At 45.4% G+C, this 24,076-nt stretch overlaps 1 protein-coding gene across 2 annotated transcripts; it reads left to right on the forward strand.

Annotated features, from left to right (window-relative positions):
* The first annotated feature begins 11,442 nt into the window (after positions 1-11,442).
* PDE6H (phosphodiesterase 6H) lies at positions 11,443-20,554 on the forward strand. 2 transcript variants are annotated; one of them, XM_040596770.1, is made up of 4 exons: positions 11,443-11,559; positions 16,263-16,452; positions 16,720-16,760; positions 17,672-20,554. In XM_040596770.1, the coding sequence occupies exons 2-4, from the start codon at positions 16,313-16,315 to the stop codon at positions 17,746-17,748; spliced, it is 258 nt and encodes an 85-aa protein (XP_040452704.1). In that variant the 5' UTR covers positions 11,443-11,559; positions 16,263-16,312; the 3' UTR covers positions 17,749-20,554. The 2 variants fall into 2 exon arrangements, with proteins under 2 accessions (XP_040452704.1, XP_040452705.1); XM_040596771.1 differs by lacking the exon at positions 11,443-11,559 and adding an exon at positions 12,946-13,190.
* Positions 20,555-24,076: the final 3,522 nt, after the last annotated feature.

The raw sequence follows: 24,076 nt of genomic DNA on the forward strand, positions 1-24,076 counted from the left end.
TGCGCGCCCGCCCGCCCGGCGCTGCGCTCTTTTTGCGCAGAGGTGCGCAGAGCTTTGTCTGCGGAGCCGAGCGCGGCTGGGGACGCGGGAGTGCTACCCGCGCGCGGCTCCGGGCTCTCGGTGCGCGGTGCTGTGCCTGGGAGCTGGGGGACCTTGTTTTTCAGGTCCGGCTTTTATTCTGTTTATTTTCCTGGTGTAATTAAGGTCGATTTCAAAAGCTGGCTCTGATTTACACCAATCAAAATAAGTGGAGGATCAGGTTGAGTACCTACATACGGGGGGGGGGGGGATATGGGGGTGTGCAAATGGGGGTCATTACTGATGAACCTCATTTTTCCTGGTTAATGCACGCTACCTGCTGCTGCACTTAATCAGCTAATTGTTCCCAACTCCCAGCCATTTTCACACAAGCGGTTTCAAAGACCAGCTACCTCAAGAAGAACAAGCTCTCATTTCCCAGGGATGCTTAAATGATCAGAAAGATTTTACACCTCTTCCTTTCTGAAATATCAGCAGATTTTCTTTTCCACTCATGGAGTGCCCACTTAGTTCTTTAGTAACAATCCTCACTGCACAACAAATTGAATCATTGATCTGCAGCCGACAAATCTGGATCTGCAATGACTGATAGACTGCTCTTAATGCATTTGCAGAAGCAAAATAAACAAAGAAAACCTACTGTCAATGGGCTTAAATTCACTGCCCCAGATCCACATGTCCATTAGAAAATGTTTATCATACACAAATTTTTAAAGGTTGCGAACAACTGAGTAAGAGGGCTCTCCTTCAGGGATGGACAGATCTCAGAAAAGGAGGACTGATTTTCCCAGCCTACCATTGTTTTCATTTAGGCTGATGGTGGCACTTTGATTCTGATCTCATGCATTTCAAGGGACAAACAGGGCATAGGTCTGTCTGGCAAACGAGTTTCCACTTAGCAGGGGCAGTAGCCTCAGAAACATTTTAAGCTTCCATGAAGTAGCTTCACCGCTAAGAGAAATCATTTTATTCTCTGCTGCTCTTTTTCACTCCTACGTTAACCCTCCCCGTGGGCCAGCACAAGAGAACTGAGCTGAAGACAGCACTGAGCCGAGTTTAAAATGTACCTAGTAAAAATATGTAAGCAAATGCATAAATATATACCAGTGAGTTTTAAACCTAGATAGGTTTCCCAATCCTTGCTCACAATGGCCAAATGTGGCTAAACCCTTATGCCAGCACAAAGGAAGGGGCTGTGTGTGATACGGATGGGAAAATGACAGAACAAATCCTTTCAATGACAGTGCCATGTTATGGTGGCTCAAATTGTTCATGTGAACAGCCCTGGCCTGGGAAAGGCATGAAGATTTGGATGTATTAACTATGGGGAGCTTTGTGGAAATGGTCTTGTTGAGCAGCCCCTGCGTCTTGTACATCAATTTCTTGTCTTGGTTCCTGTCCTGTCTGGACTAACTCTCTGATTTCAATAGACTTCCCAATTTGTACTGGGAGATCAGTACACCTTTTAGCTGCAATGGTCTGTGGGTTGAGGTTACCTTTCACTCATGGCTTGGCATGAAATTTCCTAGGGTTTAGTGGCTGTGTACAGAGACCAGTGCAATCATAACTCTAGCGTTATTACGATACTTTTTGCTGGGGTGTGGTTAGGTTTAGTTTTGTCTCATTTGGTTTTTAGTTGGAGACAAATACCAGGCTGCCTGTGCCTTTGCGTAGCTGTTTGCACACTATTTCTAAACAAGTGTGAGCATACATCAAGACCAGTATATCCACAAATATGCATAAAGAGATGTATAGCTGTGTGCCACCATAGGTATGTACACTCATCCTATATTGGCACTTCTGCCTAGCACACAGGAGAAACAGATTTTACTCCTATATTAGAAATTAGACAGTATGTAATCATGGGCAAATCACATCATTGCTCTGTGCTTCATCTTCCCATTGGTAAGAGAGGTGAGAAGTTGCTGCAGACATTGGATACGTGCCATACTGAGCATATGGGAGCTTAGAAGCCAGGCATCATCCTTTGGGTCAGCACATCCAACATCCCGCTGGGGAACAACGTCACTGATCTGCTGGAAGAAAGGCAGGTTTTGAACTGCGTTGGAGCAGGACATCACCGAAAGCAAATCTCTACCACCAAGTATTTAATCTCTGACAAACTGATGCCATGCAATGAAGATCATCTCTTGTCAGACATTGTCCAACCACAACCAATTTTTATGTCTGTGACAGAAGGAAGCAAGGATAACATCTAGAGTGTACCTGCTTTATTGCCAAAGAAATGGTAATCTTTCAAATGTATTCTTAGTTGGAAAATAATATTTTCTACTTAAAGTATTATGATTAGGTCTTATTTACTTTTACCCCACTGATCACAGTTGGTTGTACAATTAGTTGACCACATTAATACGTGTGATCAACCACTAGTGTCAAAACTTAATTTCAAGTAAATAGTTTATGCAAATTTTTAAATGCATATCCTTCAACTACACAGCCTTTACTCTCAATAGTCATATACTATCTGTAGCACCTTACTGGACCCAACAAATTTTGACATTTCTTAAAAACTGTAAGATTAAAAAAATCTTATGCATGGCATTTTTTTTCCTGTTTGAGTTTGGATTGCTGCCATAAGCTGTCCAGCATTTCTGGATTTGAATTTTTTAGATTAGTGGTACATTGCTAGTGCATGCTGCTAAATGTCATCTCCATCTTCTGCAGAAGAGGTGGCTGCGTTTGAGGAAAGGAACTACTTTATGGCCTTTAGAAGTGAATAATAATTCAGGAAACCCTCACCTGTTAGAAGGCTTTACTTTCACCTATTCTTAATTTCCAAAACTGTCTAATTTAGAGCTGAAATTTCTCAGGCTGGAAGGTCTGAAGGGAAAAATAAAAAGAGATTTCAGTTCGGGCAGGGAATCAATTTTTATAATTCTAGGAGTCTCCAATAGTGTAGTATTTTGTGGTACTGCTCTTGTGAAGTGCTTTGTTTTGAAGCTACCCATTTCCATTTGCACTAAACTCAGTACATATTAACTTGGATTTCTCTCTAATTAATAATGTTGGTGAATCCTGTCATTGTCATGAGCTTTGCCTCCCCCTCAATCTTCCTGCAGTCTCCAGGTGATATGCTGGGAAGACAGCCTCATGGTGCAGCAAATTCACGTCAACAGCTGCTGCAAGCTAAGCATCACGTTTGGCAGTGGGTGTCCCCCAGGTGGGTGTCCCCAGATTCTCTCACTCCATGCAGAGAGTCTTTCTCCTCCAGAGGTGGGAGGAGGTAATCTGGGCCTGAGGCAGTCACGAGGTGATGAGCATGAGAGAAAGTGACAGGTCAGGGAGCTCAGACACGAGGCCTTTTCCTGCCGTATGAGGGGGCATGACGATCACTGCATCACAAGGTCACAAGATGCCACTCAACTCCTTGGTAAACCCAGCACTGCCTCCTCCGCATCCCAGTTAAGTGGGATAAACAGGGGAATGCAGCCAATGAAGCATGGATTCATTCCACGTGAATAAAACACAGGCACAAGGTGTCCCAGGATTTGCTTTAAAAGACAGCATCCTAAGGTTGATCCTGCTGTTCCTAGCACACATGGTGCCCATCTTCTTGCTGCTTATTGCCACTCACCCCTCCTCACAGACTGCAAAGGAGTGTGCAGGTTATGGGGTGGGAAGGGAGGAAAGAGATGGGGGCTAGGCATGGTGCCAGGCAAGGGAGCCAGTATTCAGCATGGAGAGCAAGGAAGAAGGAGGTACTTCAGGGTGCAGCCACAAAGCCCCTGGTAAGGGTTTAGGTGGGTTTCCCACTCCCTGATCCCACAGCAATCCCTTCAAACCACCCAGCCACAGGACTTGAGGTGTCTCAGCTGCACGAAGAGCTGACCCCAGAAAACGTGGCTGAGTGCTTCATCTCTCCAGCTCCTCCAGAAGAGATTTCCTTGAAAGATGGAGAGAAGATTGGCGATTTAATGCTTGTTTAAGCAGCTTTCAGGCTGGCTAATGTGATAACGCCATAAGCCCCGTCTCCAGCCTGAAGGTGGGCAAAGACTTGGCATGTCACTTCCGGGTGACTCTACTTCCCTGGGGCAGCAAGGAGAACAGCAAGTCAGGGAAAGGAAAAGGATTTGGTTGAGGATGAGAGAGTAGGGGCAGAAGAGAGCCAGTTTCCCCCAGAGGCTAGCCTGGGAAAGGCTGAGGATGGACAGAGCAGCCCGGTAAAGGGGAGGGAGAGCTAAGTGGGTGGAAGGGGGAAAGTGAGAGGAAGAAGGTCCCTGCCACTGGGGAGCAGGGGTGTCTTCCCTGCATCCCCTGCACTCCAGAGCCTGGCATGGAGGAAAGCAGCTTTTGCTCTCGATCCCTCAGTTAATGTCGTGGCAGGAGCCAGCATCTTGCAGAGGGTGGTGTCCTGGAGAAGTCACTCACTGGAGCTGGATTTGAAAGAGGACTGGATTATTTTAGGACCTCTCAGAAAACAGGTGGTTATGTAAGGTCAGATCTCAGCAAGTGTAATCAAATCTCAGTCCTAAGCTGATCACCAGGCAGGGTGTTAGGAGGTATTTACCCAAGCTCTCCTCCGTGCATTGTGACTTTCCTGCAAGCAGAGCTGAAGCTGGGACTAAATCGGGAGAAGAGCTGTGCCATCCTCTCCTTCTTTGCCGGCCTTAGAAAATCTCCCTTGACCGCTGCACCCTGCCTTGCCTGTGCTAAACACTCCTCTCAACACAGACCTTGATTTTATACTGGAATTCCAGGCTTTGCATCAGGCTGTGTCCAGTCTCCCACTAGCTCTTAGGTGCCTTATGTGCCTTGCTGCTTTAGCCTTAGCAGTGCTCAGGACATGTTGCTTGCGGCTACATAACCTCTCTCTGAAGCCATGAGGCAGTAATCATCAGCATCTCTGTGGCAACGTTGTTCCTTTATTGCACTTGTGCTGTTCCCACATTATTGCTCTCACAGCCCTGCCTCTGCAAACCCCAACAGCATTATCGTGGCGGATTCTCACAGAAAGCACCAGCGTGAGAATTGCCCCCCACCCCCAACCCAGCACCGTCATTATCTCTTGTTTTGTAGACTTTAGTATATAAAAGAGAAAAACAAATGTGATGCTCAACAAAGTGGCTAACAGCTATTTAAATTCTCAGTAAATGTCCAATAATATATATTCACAGAAGCTTAACAATCAATGAATGTGCAACATTTGCACATGATGAGCATTCTCCTCCCAGAGCTAATAGCATCATAACCAGAAATAACCAATAGGGAGTTTAAGTGGGTCCTGATGAAAAATATATAATGCTAAGGGAAAGCACAGCAAGAAAGTATCATCCTTATAATTTTTGTTGTGATCACCTGCTGCGCTGGAGAGAGCCCTCAGACAAGGATGCTTTTATGGGACCCCATCATTGCCCTTCCCAGCAGGCCACTGGGGAAAGTTTCCCTTTTTTCTCTCTCGCTTCCTTTATTTTCATTTTTCTCTAGAAATAACTTTCACTATTACAGTCAAAGTACGTCCCTCAAAGCTGTGGACCCCAACAATAGTTTTCTGTGTATATGAAACTGTCAGAACATGCTTTGTGCAACATGTGCATGCCCAGCATGCAATGACGGCTACTAAACAGTTCACTTAGTCTGTGATGTGTTTATGATGCTTGACTGAATCAAGAAGCAGGCTGCAGTTCCAGGTTCTTGGCACAGAAATATCCTTAGGGGCCTCTCAGCAAGAGGCAAAAATTCATTTTATTTTTGCACCTCCACTGTGTACCTCCACAGTGTACCTTTACTGGAAACCTAGAGTGTAGAGAACCTAAATTAAAATAAAGGTTGGAATTTGCCAGTGAAAAGCCATAAAAAAAAATCTTTAAAGCATTAAACCCCACGCATTTGCAAGATCCTGTTGGGAGGACAGAAGGCTTAGTACATAGTAATACACCTGAGCAATAAAAGGAGAGGTTTTTTTAAAAAAACAATTGATTCACATTTTCATTCCCTGGATTTTCCCCTTCCCTTCGACAATTATTTCCACCAGGGATCTGCTATCGCATGGCAGCTAGAGAATTTAGCATATGTGTGTCTGGAAGGTAAGCAGCTACCCAAGAGACCAGATAATGGATCAGGAAATGCTGCCTCCTCTGCCCATTAGCTGAATGTTCCCAAGGAGAGTGTGAGATGCTCCCCAGAAGCAATCATTTCTGTTTCAAAGCCTCAGCTGTTACATGAAAAAAATCGTAATGGTGGCAAAGTGCTGAACTGAATGAGACTGCACAGCAGTGCTTTTATCTGGTAGGAGGAGGAAAGAAGAGTATGTCTGTAGCATGGTGTGAAAGCCATAGGAAGAGATGTGCCCCCTTAAGAAGAAAGAAATATTTTACCGAAATGTTTTAGGAGAGCCTTTCTTTATTGAGCTGTTGGTTGCCAAGGAGAAAGAATTGACCCTTCAGAAAAAAAGATGAAAAAAGGAGCTGTCGGGAGAGAAGACATCTGGAGCTGACTTGTGTACAGTTTCTTCTTCTTAGCCCAGTGACACTGAATAATTTGTTTCTCTATTTTAAACTGAATAAAGCTCTGGAACCATCTGATATCCTTTTAAACAAAAAGACACTTCTGGAGTACCTTTTTTTTTTTTTTTTTAAACAAGGCAGTATTACTTCTCTGTTTAGTTCAATGTGTAATCATTTTAGTAAGTGCTAATGGATTATTTAATTACTGTTCACAGGTATATGGCATGTAGTTCATACAGAAGGAATCACTTATGCAAAAAGAAAAATCTAAGGAAGACCCTTGAGACAATACTGTGAAAACTGTGTTATTCAGGCACATTTTTAAGAGCAACCACATGCTCTGCTTTCTAGCAGTTACAGAGATTACAAGATTAACTACCTGGGTGTGATCAAAAAAGGGAAAAATGTTAGGTTATGGTTCAGTATATTAATGTTGAGCTTGCTCTGTAAATGTCGTTCAGGAGAAAAATAATCTCATAAAAGAGAAAAAGATATTTTAATGGTGGGCAGAGTGAAAACAGGAAAGAAAGGAAGCTTTTTTAAATGATCTAACAAACTGAATCCCGTTGCAGCAGTACCAACAGCCTGGATGCAGATTTAAGCAAAGTTAGTGCATGGAAAAGACGCTCACTAATATTACTGCTTTCTCATGGGAGAACTCTGCAATGAGCAGGGGTGTGCTCTTAAACAATGAATCACAAAGCAGTTATAAAGTACTGAGCCTTTTGTGCTGCATGGCCAAGCACATCAGTCCCCACAGCAGATGTCTGGATGGCTGGTTCTCATCTGCAGGTCTATGAACTTTCTGTCCATGAGCTTCCATATTTACAAATAGGATGATGAAAATTTAGGTCTGTGTTTTGAGACCTGTGGGTGAAAAGTGCTATCTAATAAAAGAGAGAATTCATTCTGGTTTTCCTTTTATTTATGCCAATAAGGGAAAAGTTCATGTAAGTTAATAAAATCATACCAAAGTAGAAGTCTTCTGAGTATGAAGGCGGTAAGGCTTGGTTATCCATTCCAAGAAAGGACAGACTCGCTACTCAGAAGAAAATGTAACTCTGTGGTAACTAACAAAGTGTATAACAGGCTACATGGGTTTTATATCATCTGCTATAAAAAGACCCAGAATGTTCTAAAGAGTGTGTGTGCCTAAAAGCCTGGGGCCTGTAATGATGTTGTGACATGCACAAATCAAGTACCCTTGACTGAGTGGTAAAAAAAGGACTTCTTTTTCCTGAAGAAGCTTTGGCAATGGCCATTTGGCTTGTGAACTTAGTCATGTCCCCAGTGCCACCTAGTTTCTGACACAGACGGGGCCATTGCTGATAGTTCAACTAAACCTTACAGCTTGATTTATGTTTCCTCAAAGGACCCTTTTCTCCAGACTGACCAGGAAAATCTCTCTCTAGAGCCCTGGCAGTGGAAAAACAGACCTCAGCCTCTTTACTCTCTGCCCCATTACCAGAGCAGCTTCCAGGGCATGAGTGGAAAAGAGAATTGAGACCAGGCTCTTTTGCAGGCTGAGCTCAGGGACACTCAACATAACTGTTGTATCCAGCAGCAGGCACAGATTCCCAAAGTCAGCACACCCGCTTTATTGCAGGCTGTTACAGATGCTTAATCCTGACACCAGAATAGCAGTGCATGTTTTCCTGAAGGAAAAGCAATAGAACTCTCCACAAGGATGCCTTCTCTGCATCTTTAATGGTCTGATTTGCATGTATTCAAACAGCTAAATATCTGTGCCAGGCAAAGCCCAATCCTCTGTATCTGCTTCTCTTTTTTCACTAGCACAAACGACAGACAGCTTGGGAATGTGATGGGCATTGGGGAAGGAGGGTTACAGTATAAGAATCTTCTTTTGCAGGCACCTTGGTACAGTGAGTTTCTCACCAAAATGCTGTTGACATGACAACCTCACTGACCTTCTACAAGACCAATAGACAATCTCATTCCAAATCCAGGTCCTGCCACTGTCCTTCTCTTGCCAGGGATTCAGAAGCACTTGGTAGGCTGTCTGTCTGCAGGAAGGAAATTGAGATTTAACTGGAGATGCCTGGGAAATTCCCTGCTTGTTTCCAGTCAGGTATATGTGTGGCAAGTGATAATGCTTTATCAATAAGGTACAAATTCTTCCAAGCACCTGGCACAAGCTTGTAGAGATATGTTTCGAAAGAGTTATTGTGGCCCATGCCAGCCACAGCCCTCATCTTCTGCGTCCCCAAGCCTGCGCCTCAGCTGGGATTTCCTCCCACAGTCCCATGAGCTCAGCCAGCCCCTGGAAAAGTCACTGTCTTGTAAACTTGTGTTTTCTTTGTCATTCAAGTGAACTGCTATTTCTGGTATGACTACAGTTACCATGGCTACACCAGCTCATAAATAGGATCAGAAACCTTGGAGATGTTTTTAAATGATTCCTTGGAATAGGGAATAATCCGGCCAGAGGTAACGAAGCTAATGGGTTTTCCTTTGGGGCCACAGGGACTCCTGCTACCACTTGGACAGAAGCACGGCTTCTGGTGCAGTTCTGGTCTGGATCAGGTGGCAACTGATGTGGCCTGAAAGGCTGGGACTGGCTTTCCTGGGATGAAGGGAGGAAGAGCAAGGGCAGGAGCAGGGAGGGACAGGGATCAGGTACTCGGTCCCTGGGCAGAACTCATCAACCATCTGGGGTGGCAGCTGGGCACCGACACAAAGCTGGTGCCTGTTGCTCTGCAAAGGAGCTGCACACCTGCATCCCTGTAAAGCGAATGCCACCCACTTTCTGCTGGAAAGGGAGAGAGGAGGAGAGGGGTGAATGGTCTGATAATCATGGGAGATAAGAAACCACATGAGTGGGGCCCTTTAGAGATTTTCTGCCACATTTTGTCAGTGGCCAAAAAGTAGCTTCATGTGACACCACAGTAATTTTTTCCCCCACATGTCCACTGTTGTTAAAGAGAAATGAGCCAGATTTCATTAGGAAAACAGAAAAACAATGGGGGTGTTCTGAAAACAAACAGCCTGAAAATATGTAAATTTTTAAGGTTCAGAAAAGAGGAGTAGGGGGCTGTAGAGCCGATTTTCCCAGCAACTCTACCTACATAGAAGAAGGCAGAAGGGGAGGGGGAGCCCCCGGAAACCTGCGCGCAGCAGATGGAGGCATGAGAATGAGCAGCGGGGATGGGAGTGGAGTCTGCTGCCAGCAGGCTGCACCTCTTTATATCCACACAAGCAGGTCCCTGCCCACAGTAATCACTTCTGCTGTCAGGAGCTGCTGAGCGCAATCAATCTCCACACATTTGTATACAAGCTCTAGTCGTCACAGGAAAGAGACAATGCCAACATGATGCTGCCCCCCTTCTCTTTCCTGTGCCCAGAAATTATCGCACAAGCCTCTGAAAGCCTTGTGATCATCCTCAAACACACAGGAATGCTAAGTGTGTCTGCTTCTTCTCTGCTAGACTGAAAGCCCCTCGGTTGCATCTAGGATTTGCTTCCCAGCTTCTCTGTGCTCGCTTAAGGGCTAGGACCTTATTGATTTTTTAAATGCAAGCTAAGAGTCTCAATGAAGGATTTATCTCACCTAACCACACCCATACAAAAGGCCAGAGGCCTCCACTGCGGGGCTCTTGCTCAACACCAGAGCAATGCTGGACTGGTCCCCACTGCCAGGATCTGTCATGTCAGATAGCCTGCCCTTTCTCAGTCACATGCAGTCACACCCCTGGCATGGCTGCTCCAAAACCCCCTCCTTCAGCCTCACCCAAATATGAAGCCTGTCCATCACTGCACAAACCCACACCTTGGTTTCATTCTGCCCCTGAGCTGCTTCAGTGCTCCTAGCACAGCTGCATTCTTTGGGACCACTTTTGGCCCTGCCAGCCTTGATCTCATGCTGTGAGCTGGATGCTCAACAAAGGGTAAGCCAGCGAGCGTTGCTTCACCAGACCCAACAGACTCCAGAGAATTTTTAAGCCTGTAGTGATGCCTCAAGCCAGACAGCTACAGTCCATGACTGAAGTGCTGCTGCAGACAAGGACAAGCACAATCTTCCAGTACCTTCTAGCAGGGCCCTGGACCTTCTCTTTTCATCCTGTGACTCTGCCCACTTTTTCTGTCTCTCTGATGTTAATATCCTGGGCAGTCACGACACGCTACTAAAACACACTGGAGATAGAAAGCGGCTGATAAAACAGTGTGTATTACTATGCGTGGAGTTTTGCTGGGTTGGAGTTTGTGCTGAGGCACCAGCTCTTCCCTTTCTCAGACAGTCCCTCACAGTAGCAATGTTATCAGTACCCAGATGTGACCCAGCTGTTACCCTCAGCCCTGTGCCTTGGGTCTCAGAGGTGACAGGCCACCCTCCTGACTGGCCATCTGTGTGCGACACCAAGGTTCCCCCTTCTTCGCCTGACATCCCATTTGCTGGATGCAGTTAAATATTTGCCAGGGCCCTGTGCAGCATCTCAGCAGCATTCCCTGACTCCCCTGGGAGGACTCAGGCCTCTTGGCACCGGTTTGGCCACATGCACCACTCTGTAAGGTGCATCATGATCCCTGCGGCACTGCTGAGAAGTTTGTGGGAAGCCTCCCTATGCTTTCACCAGCACAGGGGAGGGATCTGGGGTGATTAGGACCAACTCCTCCCTTCCCTGCATGTGCAGGCATGTGCGTGTGTGTTCACAAGCAGCAGCATCACTCAAAGGGCAGCTGATTTCCTTATTCCACTTTGCTTCTCCAGAGAACTCCCCCAAGGAGGTCCAGAGAAGTCACAACCTGTTCTTGCAGATAGAGGCACATTGCCCCTCAGGAGCACATCAAGGCTCTGCTGCTCCTCCACACTTTGCTGGAGCTGTGCCAGATGGGTGCTGGGGTCACAGCACTCCCACGCATCCCCTCCCCCCCCCCCCCCCCCCCCCCCCCCCCCCCCATGCGGGGGCCCGCCCTTGATTGGCACCCTGATGTCACCTGGTGGCAGGGTATATCTGGAGGAGAAAGAACACCTCGAGACTCTTTCTACACAAGCTGGAGGACAGGAGTTAAATGATTTGCAAGAGGACCTCTTGGCACTGTAAGTGTTTCCCAGGATATCAAAGCAATAACAAAGGATGGCGGGAGGGACAGGGTGGGGTGTGGGTGCTGGTAAAGGAACTGGATACAAAACCCAGAGGAGGTAAAAGTCCTGATAAAATCCCATGGGGGAAACATTGGGATTTTTGTGCCTGGAAGTGTCAACAGACCCAGTAGCTAAGAGAGGGAGTTGTGGTTCTTGGGTGGTCGTTTTCTGTTTGCTCTAACATCAGGCTAAGTGCTGCAGCCGTGGTTTGTCTCAGAGCTCCCTGTGTGAGCAGCTCTGCCCTCCGCGGGGCTGCTTGGTTTTTCATGCTGGGCACCCCTTGGTCAGGACTCCCTGGGTCCCCCTTGCCTTGTGTCCTTGGCCGGCTGAGCCCACATGTGAGCAGTACTGGGAGGGCTCCAGAGGAGCAGTCAGGACAGGCAGCCGATGTTTCCCAGCCATGCATGCAGGGCACATCAGTGGGGAGTTTCTACCGTGTGATGCTGTACCTCCACTGTTACTGAATCCCTTCTTTCAGCTGGGATAATCTTTCCAATGATCCCCATTTGGGAAGTAGTTGTGGGAATATAGTTCTACTTGAAATGAGTTTCTGTCTTTTAGAGTGCATTCTCTTTCATCTGTCCTTTGTCTTAAAACTGCTGCTAGTATGAAGGTTCTGAGATCCTGTGTAAAACACAGGAACAGAAAGGACTGAACCTATATGGACTTTTTCCATTGCTATGATTAGCCAGCTCAAGCAACTGAGTCTGGAGCTGAGAGACTCCTCAAAGGCATCTTACACTGGATACAATATTCCCTGATGAAAGCCTGGCTGCAAGGATGATGCCAGTGGCTCTGATGAAGTTGAGAGCTGAGCATGCAAGAAACCCATCAAAAGGAACACGAAAACAAGGGTATTTCCTCCTGGTTGCTGCCTACACCCAGTGTATCCCTGCATGGAGGCCATGGCTCATAGGGGTTCTGCGTCTGACACTCCTGAGGCACCAGGAAGACAAGTGCACATGAAGGAGTCTGTATTTTTGAAGGTTTCAGATGGGAAGATGGGTTCCTGTACTGAATCTGTCTGAAGAAGGTCAAGTGAGGCGTCTGCATTATCTGTCAGGGAAATTTTCCACAGAGAATCAGAGATTAAGGAGAGGGCAGATTAAAGAGTCAGCATTTGTCAGTAGTATTCAAGCCCCTTTAAGTTAAAAAAAAAAACTGAAAGAAGGATTATTAACCTGGCCAGCAACCCAGATGTGGGATATTTGACGCAACTGAGATAAGCACATTAATGTGTATTAAGTATAATTAGCATTTGGACACAAGCAAAGCTCTTACCCAGGGGATTAAACCCTGGACTGAGCAGAAAGTCTGTCAGGGGCAATTAAGTAATGCCTTGTCAGAGAAGGGAGCAGAGGAAGTGCATGGAAGAAGATCTTGTTCCTCAGCAGTCTTTGCACCCACAGCCATCAGCTCTCACTCGGGAGCTGCATCCCAGTGCTGGCACAGCAGAAGAGCTCTAGCAGCCTGGGAAGCACTGGGAGGAGGCAGCATAGCATTTACAGCGATCTAGAAGAGCCTCAGTCTCGTCAAACATTTGTCAAGCCGTCTGGTGTGGTATCAAGGACTATCCAAGTACCCAGGTACAGGGAGGTGAAAGGCTGGGAAATTCCTCTGGGAAGCTGATGCGGGCATTTCTTTCATGTCTGTGATCCTGGGGTGCCTGCCCACCCGTGTTTGTCTGTGTGCAGGGGCAGCTGGTTCCTGAGGTGTGGGAACTGAGGTAGGTCCCGTGCTGTGGGGAAGGGCCCTCTCCAGCATGAATGGAGACATCTTTGCCTGCCTGTGATGGCAAGTAAGTCCCACCAGCTCAATGGTGGGAGGGCAGCTTGATTCCTGCTGCAAGACGGAGGCTGTTATGGGACATTAAGGTTGCTTGCCATCTTCTGCCATTTCTTTTGGTGATGAGTGGAGAGAATAAGTAGAGTGAGGTTAGCAAGGAAGAAGTTAGAATTGTCCCTTCTGGTTTCACTGAGTACTCTTGCTTGAATTCATGCAGGTGAGAGAGAGGATGAAGTGTGATTTGGGCAGATCTTTTTTCCTACCAAATCCAGAGTTATTGAGTAGCTGGTAGGTGGATACAACTACTTCAGACTGGGGGAAAAGGAAACTCCAAGGACTGAGTCTTCCCTTTATCTATTTCTCTATTGAGTGAAGGCCAGGGGCAAGGCATGGACTCAAGTCCACTCCATAAGTGGAGTTGATCCTCAAAGAGGTTTTTGTGGTTAAGGTACCATGCTGGCAGACAGCAGGGGTTGGTGAAGCAGGGCTGGAACTCACTTGGAGATGGAGCTCAAATGCATCTGAGAAGTTTTGGATGCCAGTCCAAAGGGTTGGAAATCTGTTAGGTGGTTTGTTGTTTTCTGTTGTACTTCTGGGAGTAGCCTTTGAGAAGGGTCCCAAGTGTCTTGGCATGTCAGATGAACAAGTGGATGTGTCTCTCATGTGGAGAGATCTCCCCTCTGTGAAGGGGTATCCAGCACTGAGACGGACACCGATAAGAACTGTACCTGAGGCAGAGAACTGACTGTACTTCAGGGCATTAGCAGACATGCCATGGAGCAGTTTTCTGATGCAAAGCATTTGGTTGTAGGGCAGTACCATCTGAATTCCTCACTGGTCCTGAGTAATAGCGAGGCACCAAATTCTCTCTTTGCTTTGGTGCCAAACTGCCTTCCCTTCTCAGTTTGGGCTTAAAAAACTGCAAGTCAAAAGATTGTGTCACTCCTCCCAGCAGTGCAATCAAGGTCATACTGATCACTGCACTCCATTTCCGTTCTGTAAAAGGTGAAGGTGACAGTGTTTGCCTGTCGTGCAGTCATGCTGTGAGGATAAAGCTGTAAATACCGGGCGGTTGTTCAGGTGCTGCAGAGATGGCAGCCAAATAAGTAACTTCTACAATTTGAGCTGATCCCTGGGTTTGTAGGCACAGTATGTACTTACGAAGCATTGTGTTACAGGCGGGGGAATAGCATCTGTGCGTACTTCAGCTGCAGACACAACCATCTGCTGCTCCATTTGGGGCTGCTGGAACCCATCCAGTCTCCTGCTTGGGATGTTACATCTGAGACAGGACCCCAACCACAAGCAACAGGAGAACTAGCATGCCTCTAGGTGCTATCATTTTGATTCGTCCTACTGCCAGCACAGATGGAAAGATGTCAGGGGTGAAGTACTCCCAGATTGCCACAAAATACAGAAGCACAGCTCTTTGCCCTGCACTGATACGGAAGTGACACAGGAGGATTGCTTGGATGGTCTTTCTCCTTGCATCTCAGGCTTTGCTTTCTGGCAGTCCGGTTATTTTAGGACAAAGACATGAACTGTCTTCAGACTAAGAAAAAAAAAAATCAACATCTTTGATGGCATTTATAGTTCTGAGATTAAAAATCCAGAGTGTCACTGCAGGTGATGTTGGGGATTAGGCCAGAGTGCTATGGTGACCTAATGGGATTAGCCTATAGTACAAAATCCTGAAGTTAATTCCATCCACGATTCCATCAGCTTGGCTGCACAGGGACAAACACCTGGAGATAGGAGTTACGTAATGGTCATGGGAAAGAATGTGACTTTAGGAAGGAGAGAAAAAATGGCATTTATTTTTATCCATAAATGCACTTGCTCAGACCATTTGAGCATACTAATTAGCACAAAATTTGATGGAGGGCTGGAAGCTCCCACTTGGTCACCAGTGAGAGTTCCTACTGTCCTTCTGGGAAGGAAACAAAGGGCTCTGGGTGCAGCAGTTCTGCCCTCTGGGGCAGGAGAGATGTCTCCCTCACAAGAATTGCTCCCTGATAACTATTTAGCCCCTGTGAAATGGAGTTTGGCTCATGTGCAGTGTGGTGCAGAAGAGGTCAGCACATGTAATATAATGCTTAAAAATACCAAAATGGACACATCCTGGGGAAAGTTACAGGCTTTACTCTCCTAAATCCTGAGAAATTAACTTCTGCGTAAAAGACAGTCTCCAATGCTTTGCCTTAGCCTTCTTTATAATCTTTCAAAGATCCTGTGCCATTTCGCATGTTGGGTACTGACATGAGGCCTTAATTGCAGCTCCACCCAGACTAAGTGCCCATCTATCTCAGCATCAAATCGGTGTCCAAAAGGTAATGCTTAGGCCCAAATATAAGAACAGGTGAAGTATATCATGATTCCCAAGGATAGACTATTTCTCTAAGCCGTAAGTGTGTCTTTGTGGGTCCTAGTAGTCATGTCCTGAACCAATAAGTAAAAATTTCAGTACTGCTCTTCTAAGGCTAACTAGAAAACAAACAGCATTGTCATTAACCTTCCTATTTTACACAAACTACAGGGCAAGCTGCTGTAGCAACCTGTCTCCAAGAGTCTGGCTATGTCTGAGACAAAAGAAGATGTGACTTTCCATGAGTCTAGAAGTCACTACACTATGGACTTAAGTGTCTTTTTATCATTAGCCTCAAGTGTCCTTTGTTTCTCATCTGAATTCTAGCATGCCAGATGAAAGGCAGCACTATCCTGCTTACTTTGTGTACATTAAAGTATTTCTTTATGTCTAATATCTTTATCTCTAATCTTGTCACAATTATATTTTCTGTAATTCTGGCACCAGACTACTGACACCTAGAAATGATAAGCAGAGTGTTGTGTCAGTCCTTGCTGTTATCTTGCAGACAGAGGGATCTGAGAGAGGTGTGCGCCTGCCACACACAGCAGCCCAGCGATGAGTGAGAACCCAGCCACCACCCTCAACACTGGAGATGCTCCAACTGGTCCCACTACACCTCGCAAGGGGCCTCCCAAGTTCAAGCAGAGACAGACAAGGCAGTTCAAGAGCAAGCCCCCTAAAAAAGGAGTAAGAGGGTAAGGGCATTTTGGAAAAATAAGAAACCATGATACTTGGGTGGGTCCCCATTGCTAAGCTGGGCTTCTGCAGTACCGTCTTCCCTGGGGCAAGGAGCCAGAAGGCTTCTCCCTGCCCCTTGGTGCCATCAGCTCTCCCACCTGGAACTGTTTCTCTTCATCAGCTGCCTGCCCGCAGTTCTTCCCTGGCTGGGGGTGCAGGGCAGCTCCCCTTTCCTGGCTGCTGCTGGCCCAGACTCACCCCCTACCTGCTCTTTTCTCCCCTAGGTTTGGAGATGACATCCCAGGCATGGAGGGACTGGGCACAGGTAAGCCCTGCAGATGTTCTTGTCATGCTCTGAGTTAACGTAAGTGCAGTCATGCTTCAGCATGGGAGAGGACTCTGGGGTGGATCCTCTGTCTCCCTGGCCTCTCTGCAGCTCTCAGGGTCACCAGAGAAGGCTAGTCCTCCCTCCGCAAGCTGCCATGGTCATGCTTATGCTTACATATCCTACAAGTGAGAAAGGCTATTTAGGCATGCTTCAATTTCTGAATACTTTCATTTGGCTGCAAATGTGCTTATTTGTTTTGTGCTAATACTCTGGCTAAGAATTTCAGCAGAATGAGGTTCTCAAAGAAATGCCAAATGCTAAGCTATTAATACCAAAAATCACAGGAACCAAATCCCAGCTGGTTAAGTATTTGTGTTATCACCAGAATCCTAATTTTAAGAATTTTATGCACCCATCTGAGATTGAGAAACACACACTGGATGAACTGTAGCCAGTCAGAACTTCTTAGGTATCAATAACAATTGCAGCTATCAAAGAGTTACAGATCCTGAATGTTGCAGACCAAATTTTTTAGCATCTGATTTAAGATTGCATGTTTCTTCAAGGAGTTTGGCTACAGGTAGTTTATAAGAATAGGAGAAATCACATAACCAGAATGAATTTTTACACCAGTCTACACCGTCACTGAAGAGACTATAGAAATGCAGGTTTGCTTTTGCTCACAGAGAAAGGTGGCACAGGAGAAAATACACTGATCTGGTTTGGTCTCGTAGTTAGTACAAGATTTGAAGAGCTCATCTGCTCATTTAACCTTCAAGTGGAGTCTCATTCTCCTTAATGTTTCCTTAGTAAATCATCCTTTCCATTAATACAAAAGAAATCCAAGAAGAAAAAAATCCAAGAAGTGCGGTGACCAGAACCCATTTGTCATTTTCTCTCTTCTGCAGATATCACAGTGATTTGCCCATGGGAAGCTTTCAGCCATCTGGAACTGCATGAGCTGGCCCAGTTTGGAATCATCTAAGGCCCCAGCATCTCTACTGGTGTCACCTGGTGACTCCACAGATCCCAGCATGGTCTTCATCACCTTTGACACTTATTTTTGGCCCTTACATCCACTTGCTCATGGGCAGGGTGGTTTTGTAAGAGCTAGTTATGACAAAGTCCTGTGCAGATTAATTTGGCAAAGAAGTTACACAGGTCCCTGAGCAGACCTCATGCTCCCTGTGATGAAACTACTGAAAAATGTCTTAATGCCTCCCTGCACCATATTCTGTCTCTTCCCACTGTCATAGATCCTCATGTTTATGGAGATACAGGGAGGCTGTATTTGAACTTTCCTTCTGATTAGCTGAGATATTGTGTACACGTATGTCCAGACCTCATTATATCAAGCCCATTCTTTTTCTTCCTTCCTTCCCTGACAGTTTTCTGTATAGGATTTCCATGAGTATGTCCCCACATTATCTGGGCCACCAATTATTTGCTGAGTATATCTGTAGGGAACAGCATTAGTCACCAGTCCAGACATCAGGCTATTTTTCCATAAGAGGCCCTTCCCCAGGGTTCACCAGAAGGAATCTGCTGCTAAGATTGACCTCATCAGCTAAATGAGGAAAAGGGCTTGCAAACGTTGTCTCTGCTGTACTGCCTACAAGCTATGAGCCATGAGACTCTGCCTATTCTAATAATGTTAAACAGAAATGCGTATGTCTGAGATCAATAGCTAAACAAATCAATCCTACTACTCATTCCTTTGTTGATGGAGTTCCAAAGAAGCAGCACTCCAAATAACACGGTTCCCTCTGCTTTGATGGGACACCCCTGTGTAACACCGTCCCTGTGCCCATACATACTTACATGAGGCATTTGCTCCCCAGGACATGTTTGCTGCCAGTTAAGCAGACAATCATTACCATCCGTTACCAGACAGTGCCAGTAGTCCTGCCTCTTTTAGCAGAAGACAGTATTGCATTAGTTGCTCTTTCTTCCCTGTATTTAGCATGGGGCAAGCCCCCCTTCACACACACACCCCCATCAGCAGGAAGGCTTTTCTCTCTTCATCCTCTGGCAACTTCAAGCTCTGGAGCTTGTCTGGACAAGCAGGCAAATGGTGGTTCCCCAGAGAGTGGTAACAGCAGAGCAGGTGGGGAGGCAGGGGGAGGTTGTGATGCATATATGCAGGCAAGCACAGAGCTAATCCACTTAACCGTATCGATTTGTATCTCCTGGTCTCTGGCAGTCTGAGTGCTGGTGAGTGGTGAGGCACTCATAACCACTTAAATGCTTGGGGAAGGCACCGACATTCTCTGATGCCCTGGCATTAAGGAAGGGGGTTTGTTTTGTTTGGAGGAAGTAAACAAGCTTTGTTGTAGCTACATTATATACATCAGAGCAGGTGGTATTTCTAATCATTGCCTTCAGTTTGATGAGCCTCATTGCATAAGAACTCCCTCTCCCCAGTTTATCTTTCCTATGCTGAATGTGTTCATGGGAGCAAGGAGTGGTGGTGCAGAGGAGAGCAAATCCTGCCTAAAAGATCAATCTCCACACATAAAGCATTGCTATAAATCCATGGTTGTGCTATAGTTATCCGCTACTGTTATTCCAGAAATAAAAGCTAGCAGTTTTCATTTAAAATACAGCTTGAGCACAAAAAGCTAAAGGAAATTGCTGTTGGCAGTCCAGAGTACAGCTTTTATTATTCAGCACTCCTACCATTAGAAACAGCAGTAAACCAATGAGCGGTTCAGAACCGCAACACAACCACAGCGCAGGAGTCATGTACGATTTAGCTAATTGCAGCCCACAGCTGTTTCCTTGGGCAGAGGCAGTCTGTCCTTTCCACTTAGCACCAATTTCTCCCACCTTTCTCACCTTTTAAGGCTTTTCTTCTTTCCCTAAGTGTTCTTTATGTAAATTACATTTTATTTACCTTTTACTGTAGGGGACTGATTTAATTTTTTTTTTTTCAAGCTTATATGCTAGCCCTCTCCTCCTGTGGTTAAATGTGAATGTTCCTATGCCAATGCTCTTGTGCTTTCCCTCACATTACACCATTCTGTAGCATGTGATCCTTATTCCTCCTTCTCAGTCTATCCTCTTCTACCTGGGGAAAGACCCACTGCATCCAGTTCTGAATTCTGCAAGCTGGTTGCCTGTATCATGATTGAGTTTTCCTTTTTTTAAGCTCTTTTAAGAAGGAGAACAATAAGAGGAGAACCTTTGAATTAGTTCTTTTGCTCCCTTTTCAAGTCAGGCCTTGGGAAAGCAGTTCAAAGATAGTGAGATCCTCTGTCAGAAAATACTGGGGTAAAAGCAAATTTCTCTGTAGTCCAGGGACTGAAGCATTTCAGCAAATGGGAGAGTCCTGGTGTAGTTCCACATCTGATTGCCATAACTCCAGCCCCCATCAGAGAAGTACTCCATTCTCCTTCCTAGAAGAGTCCAACAGGAATGCACACATACCCCAGCTCTCGTGCCTGGCTGATATGCTGTATCAGAAGATGCTTTCAGTCAACACAGATTGTTAATTATTTTAAAAATAATTTCTATTCATTAATAAGAATCACATTCATTCCTTTACTTGTATGGAACTTTGAGACTTAGGAATCCTAAAACATCCTCACAGTTGTTTTGTCTGATGTTCTGAGTCTTTTCCAATGAGCTATAACCCCTGAAACTTCCATTTTTCAAAGTGAGAGACGGCTATGGTGCAAGAAAGCACAAATGTGTTAAAGTAGCTTGTTGAAGGACTTCAGTCTATATACATTGTAATATGTTATTCTTTGTTCTTTTACTATGAAAACAAGTCAAAAGTAATAAAAATTTTAAAAAAGTTTTAAAATTCTAGGAATGTAGTCTGACTTGCTTACAAAATGTATCTGGAGAAAGGCAGATGACTTAGCTTTTCATTCTGAAATCCTTTCCTGAGGAAAGCTCTGAAAGCCGCTTACCACTCCTCATGAGAGAAAACTAAATAGGCAATAACGACTAAGTGTGGTATCATCTGAGAAGTAGTTTTTCCCTGAGTGACGACTGGTATATTCTCCCAGGTATGGTGCATATGATTTCCTTAGGGCTGGAATTTTCTGGCCAGTTATGTCTTCTGGGATTCTTTATGCAACTGAGTGTCAGCATGTTTTTATCCTATAGCAAAAGATTACTGGGAAGTGAATGCCACTTAAATCCTTCTTATTGCTATGACTGCAAGAGAGAGCTGCAAATGCTCATCTCCTTTTGTTTCTTGTTGTTGCTGAACTTTCTAAACATTTATAGCATTTCAGGTTGGTCAGATTCAGTTGCCTCCTGGTGTACGCTCCAGGCAGGTCTCAGCCTTAGAAAGTGTTTTCTTTTCTGCCAACTTTTGAGCTTTATTCTTGCAACTCAGCACTGAGTGTCTTCTGACTTTGAATGCTCTCTGTCCTGTGAGATACAAATATAAGTTAGCCAGGAGTCAGCTGGGGAGTGGCTTTTTATAAATCCCTTCGCAAAAACACTTTGCAAGCCAGAGAAACATATTTTTACATGGTTACTGCTATTTAATAGCACCAGCTTTAAAGATGGGTTTAGCTGATGTCCAGAAATTTCTGTAACACAGAGTGCCCTCAAAGATGAGTCCATCCTCACTGACCTCAGTTTCTGGCTCTAGTGAGGAAGTTAAATAAACCTAAATCTCTGCAAGAAAAGAATGAACCTTGGGAAAAGTGAGAAGCACTTGTCTTGCTTTTCCTCCCCTAATATATCTAAATCACCTCAGGAATCTCAATTTTTAAAAAACCAACATAATCTTCGGTGTAAATTGGATTCTTCAGAAGATCTGAAGATTCCCATCCTCCAACAGTTTGCAAATGAGTGCCTCATTCAGTATCAAGCCAGTATCACATATTCCTGTGGTATTGATCAATATGGTATAGACTAACAAATGTACTCTGGCAATATCACTGTGTGTTTCGTAGGGCATTTTTCTATTTTATAAATGGTATTTTGAGAGTTAGAAAAAGTAATGTCAAGAGTATCCATCACCTTTAGGTTTCCAGTACCTATTTTTCAGAGATTAAGATAATACTTAACATTACGTTCTGGTGTTCAAAATACAGCTGTCATTGGTTGTGGTTGCAGCTATGAGCACTCGTTAGTGAGTCTCTCTCTCTCTGAGTCTGATTTCACTCAGTGAGATCCAGGGCCTCAGCCTGGAGATCCAAGGAATAATGAGGATGTATTTTGAGAGCATCTGTGTAATGCCTCATAGGAATGACTTGCTGAGCATCACTCAGGGTGGGCAGGTTATTCCAGTCAACAGTCTCTTTCAGCATCACCATACCATTGTGATGTGAATCTAGACAGATTTGAAAAAAAGAACAGAAGATCATGCAATTAAAATTAAAGATACTATCACATGCTCATAAATGTGCTCAACTCTGGAATTTCCTCAAATTGTCAAAGCTGGTCTCAGCTTAGTACCCTGATGTTGAGCTCCTGCACCTCCAGAGTTGTCCTGATTGCCCAACGCAGGGAGCACTTACAGCTCCCAGGCTTCATCACACCAACTATAATCCACCTGCCATGAGTGGGATGGCTGAAGACTCTGTGCTGGGAGCACATAAGGACTTAATTCTATCACTTGCAACTTTTAGCTTACCTTTAACAACTCATTTTTTACATGGTTCCCCTTCTTGAAGTTTAGCAGAACTGCGGTGAGATTTTTGGCCCTTGTTGCTCCTGCTGGGTGAAATGGACACCCTCACTATGAAAGCTCATTGCCTTCAGGCATTTTCACACACTTTTCTTGTCTCTGGCATTTTTCTGAGGGCTTCTCACATTCCTGAGGCTGTATATGAAGCAGCTGAGCATAGCAATCACCAGCACATATGCAACATACACCAGGCTGTCCCGATGGCTAGGCAGACCAGGGATAGGACAAAAATAGATGAACCACATTACCCTATGTCATGGTTTAACCCCAGCTGATAACTAAGTACCATGCAGCCACTCACTCACCAACCCCGGGGGGATGAGGAAGAGAATTGGAAAGGAATGTAAAACTCAGGGGTTGAGATAAGAAGAATTTAATAATTGAAATAAAATAAAAGAACAATAATAATACTAACAATAACAGTTACAATGAAAAAGGACAAGGGGAGAGGAATGAAATAAAAAGGGAAGGGAGAAAAGAAACCAAGTGATGCACAATACAACTGCTCACCACCCACTGACCAATGCCCAACCAGTCCCCCTGCAGTGACGGGCTGGCTCCAGCCAACCCCCATCCCGCCCAGTTTGTATATTGGGCATGATGCTATGATGTTCATGATGGTATGGAATATCTCTTTGGCTAGTTCGGGTCAGCTGTCCTGGCTGTGTCCCCTCCCAATGTCCTGTGCCCCTCCAGCCCTCTCACTGGCAGGACCTGAGAAACTAAAAAGTCCTCGACTTAGTACAAACATCACCCAGCAACAACTAAAACCATCAGTGTGCTATCAACATTGCTCTCACACCAAATCCAAAACACAGCACTGCACCAGCTACTAAAAAGAAAATTAACTCTATCCCTGCTGAAACCAGGACACCCTATGAAGAGTATGACTTTAGCTGGGGTGGGGGGACATTGGGAGTGGAGAAGACTTCTGGTACCCTGAGAGCTTGGTCAGAACAGTGGTGAGCACCAGAGAAGTGCATAGGAACAAAAGAACAGCCTGTGAACTGCCTGCAAAAGCAGTACACTGGGCTCTGCCCTATGGACTGTACCAGGCAGGGTATGGCACATGGCCAAGGAGCACTTGCAGGAGCTCCAAACCTGTTGTAGCACTGAAGAAAAGCATCCATACAAGGCATAAACTATCTATAAGGGGCATCCACTGAGCAAGCTGAATCTGGTCCCTTACAAAAGGCCTTGCTTTACCTGGGAGTCAGCAGCTGAAGCAGCAGAACCATCCAGGAAGAAAGAGAGCTTGGAGAGAAACACATCAAAATATGGGAGCAAGGGGTGCTCCAGGCTACCACCACAATGGCCATGTAATCACAGGTGACAGAGTAGTTAAGCAGGAGTAACATCAGTGGGAGAATCTATCTTGTGTTATTAGGAGAACTCAATAACCTGTGTTTTGTTTCTTTCCACCTCTGGTTAGGACAGAAAGAAGCAAAAGATGGAAATCCCAGGTCTGTTAACACCCCCTCCAGTGTAGGTTGGCTAGAACACAACCCTTGCAAGTGTGATCTGTGCAGGCTTACAGAAGTCGAAGGAGGGGATGGCAGGTTATAGACAGATGGGAAACAGGGCCAGTTCTTCAGTCATACAGAAGTTTCTGCCCCACAGGTGACCTGAAGCACAAACTCACATCACATCAAAACCC

Source organism: Falco naumanni, chromosome 5 (genome assembly GCF_017639655.2).
Source record: "Falco naumanni isolate bFalNau1 chromosome 5, bFalNau1.pat, whole genome shotgun sequence".
Lineage (NCBI taxonomy): Eukaryota > Metazoa > Chordata > Aves > Falconiformes > Falconidae > Falco > Falco naumanni.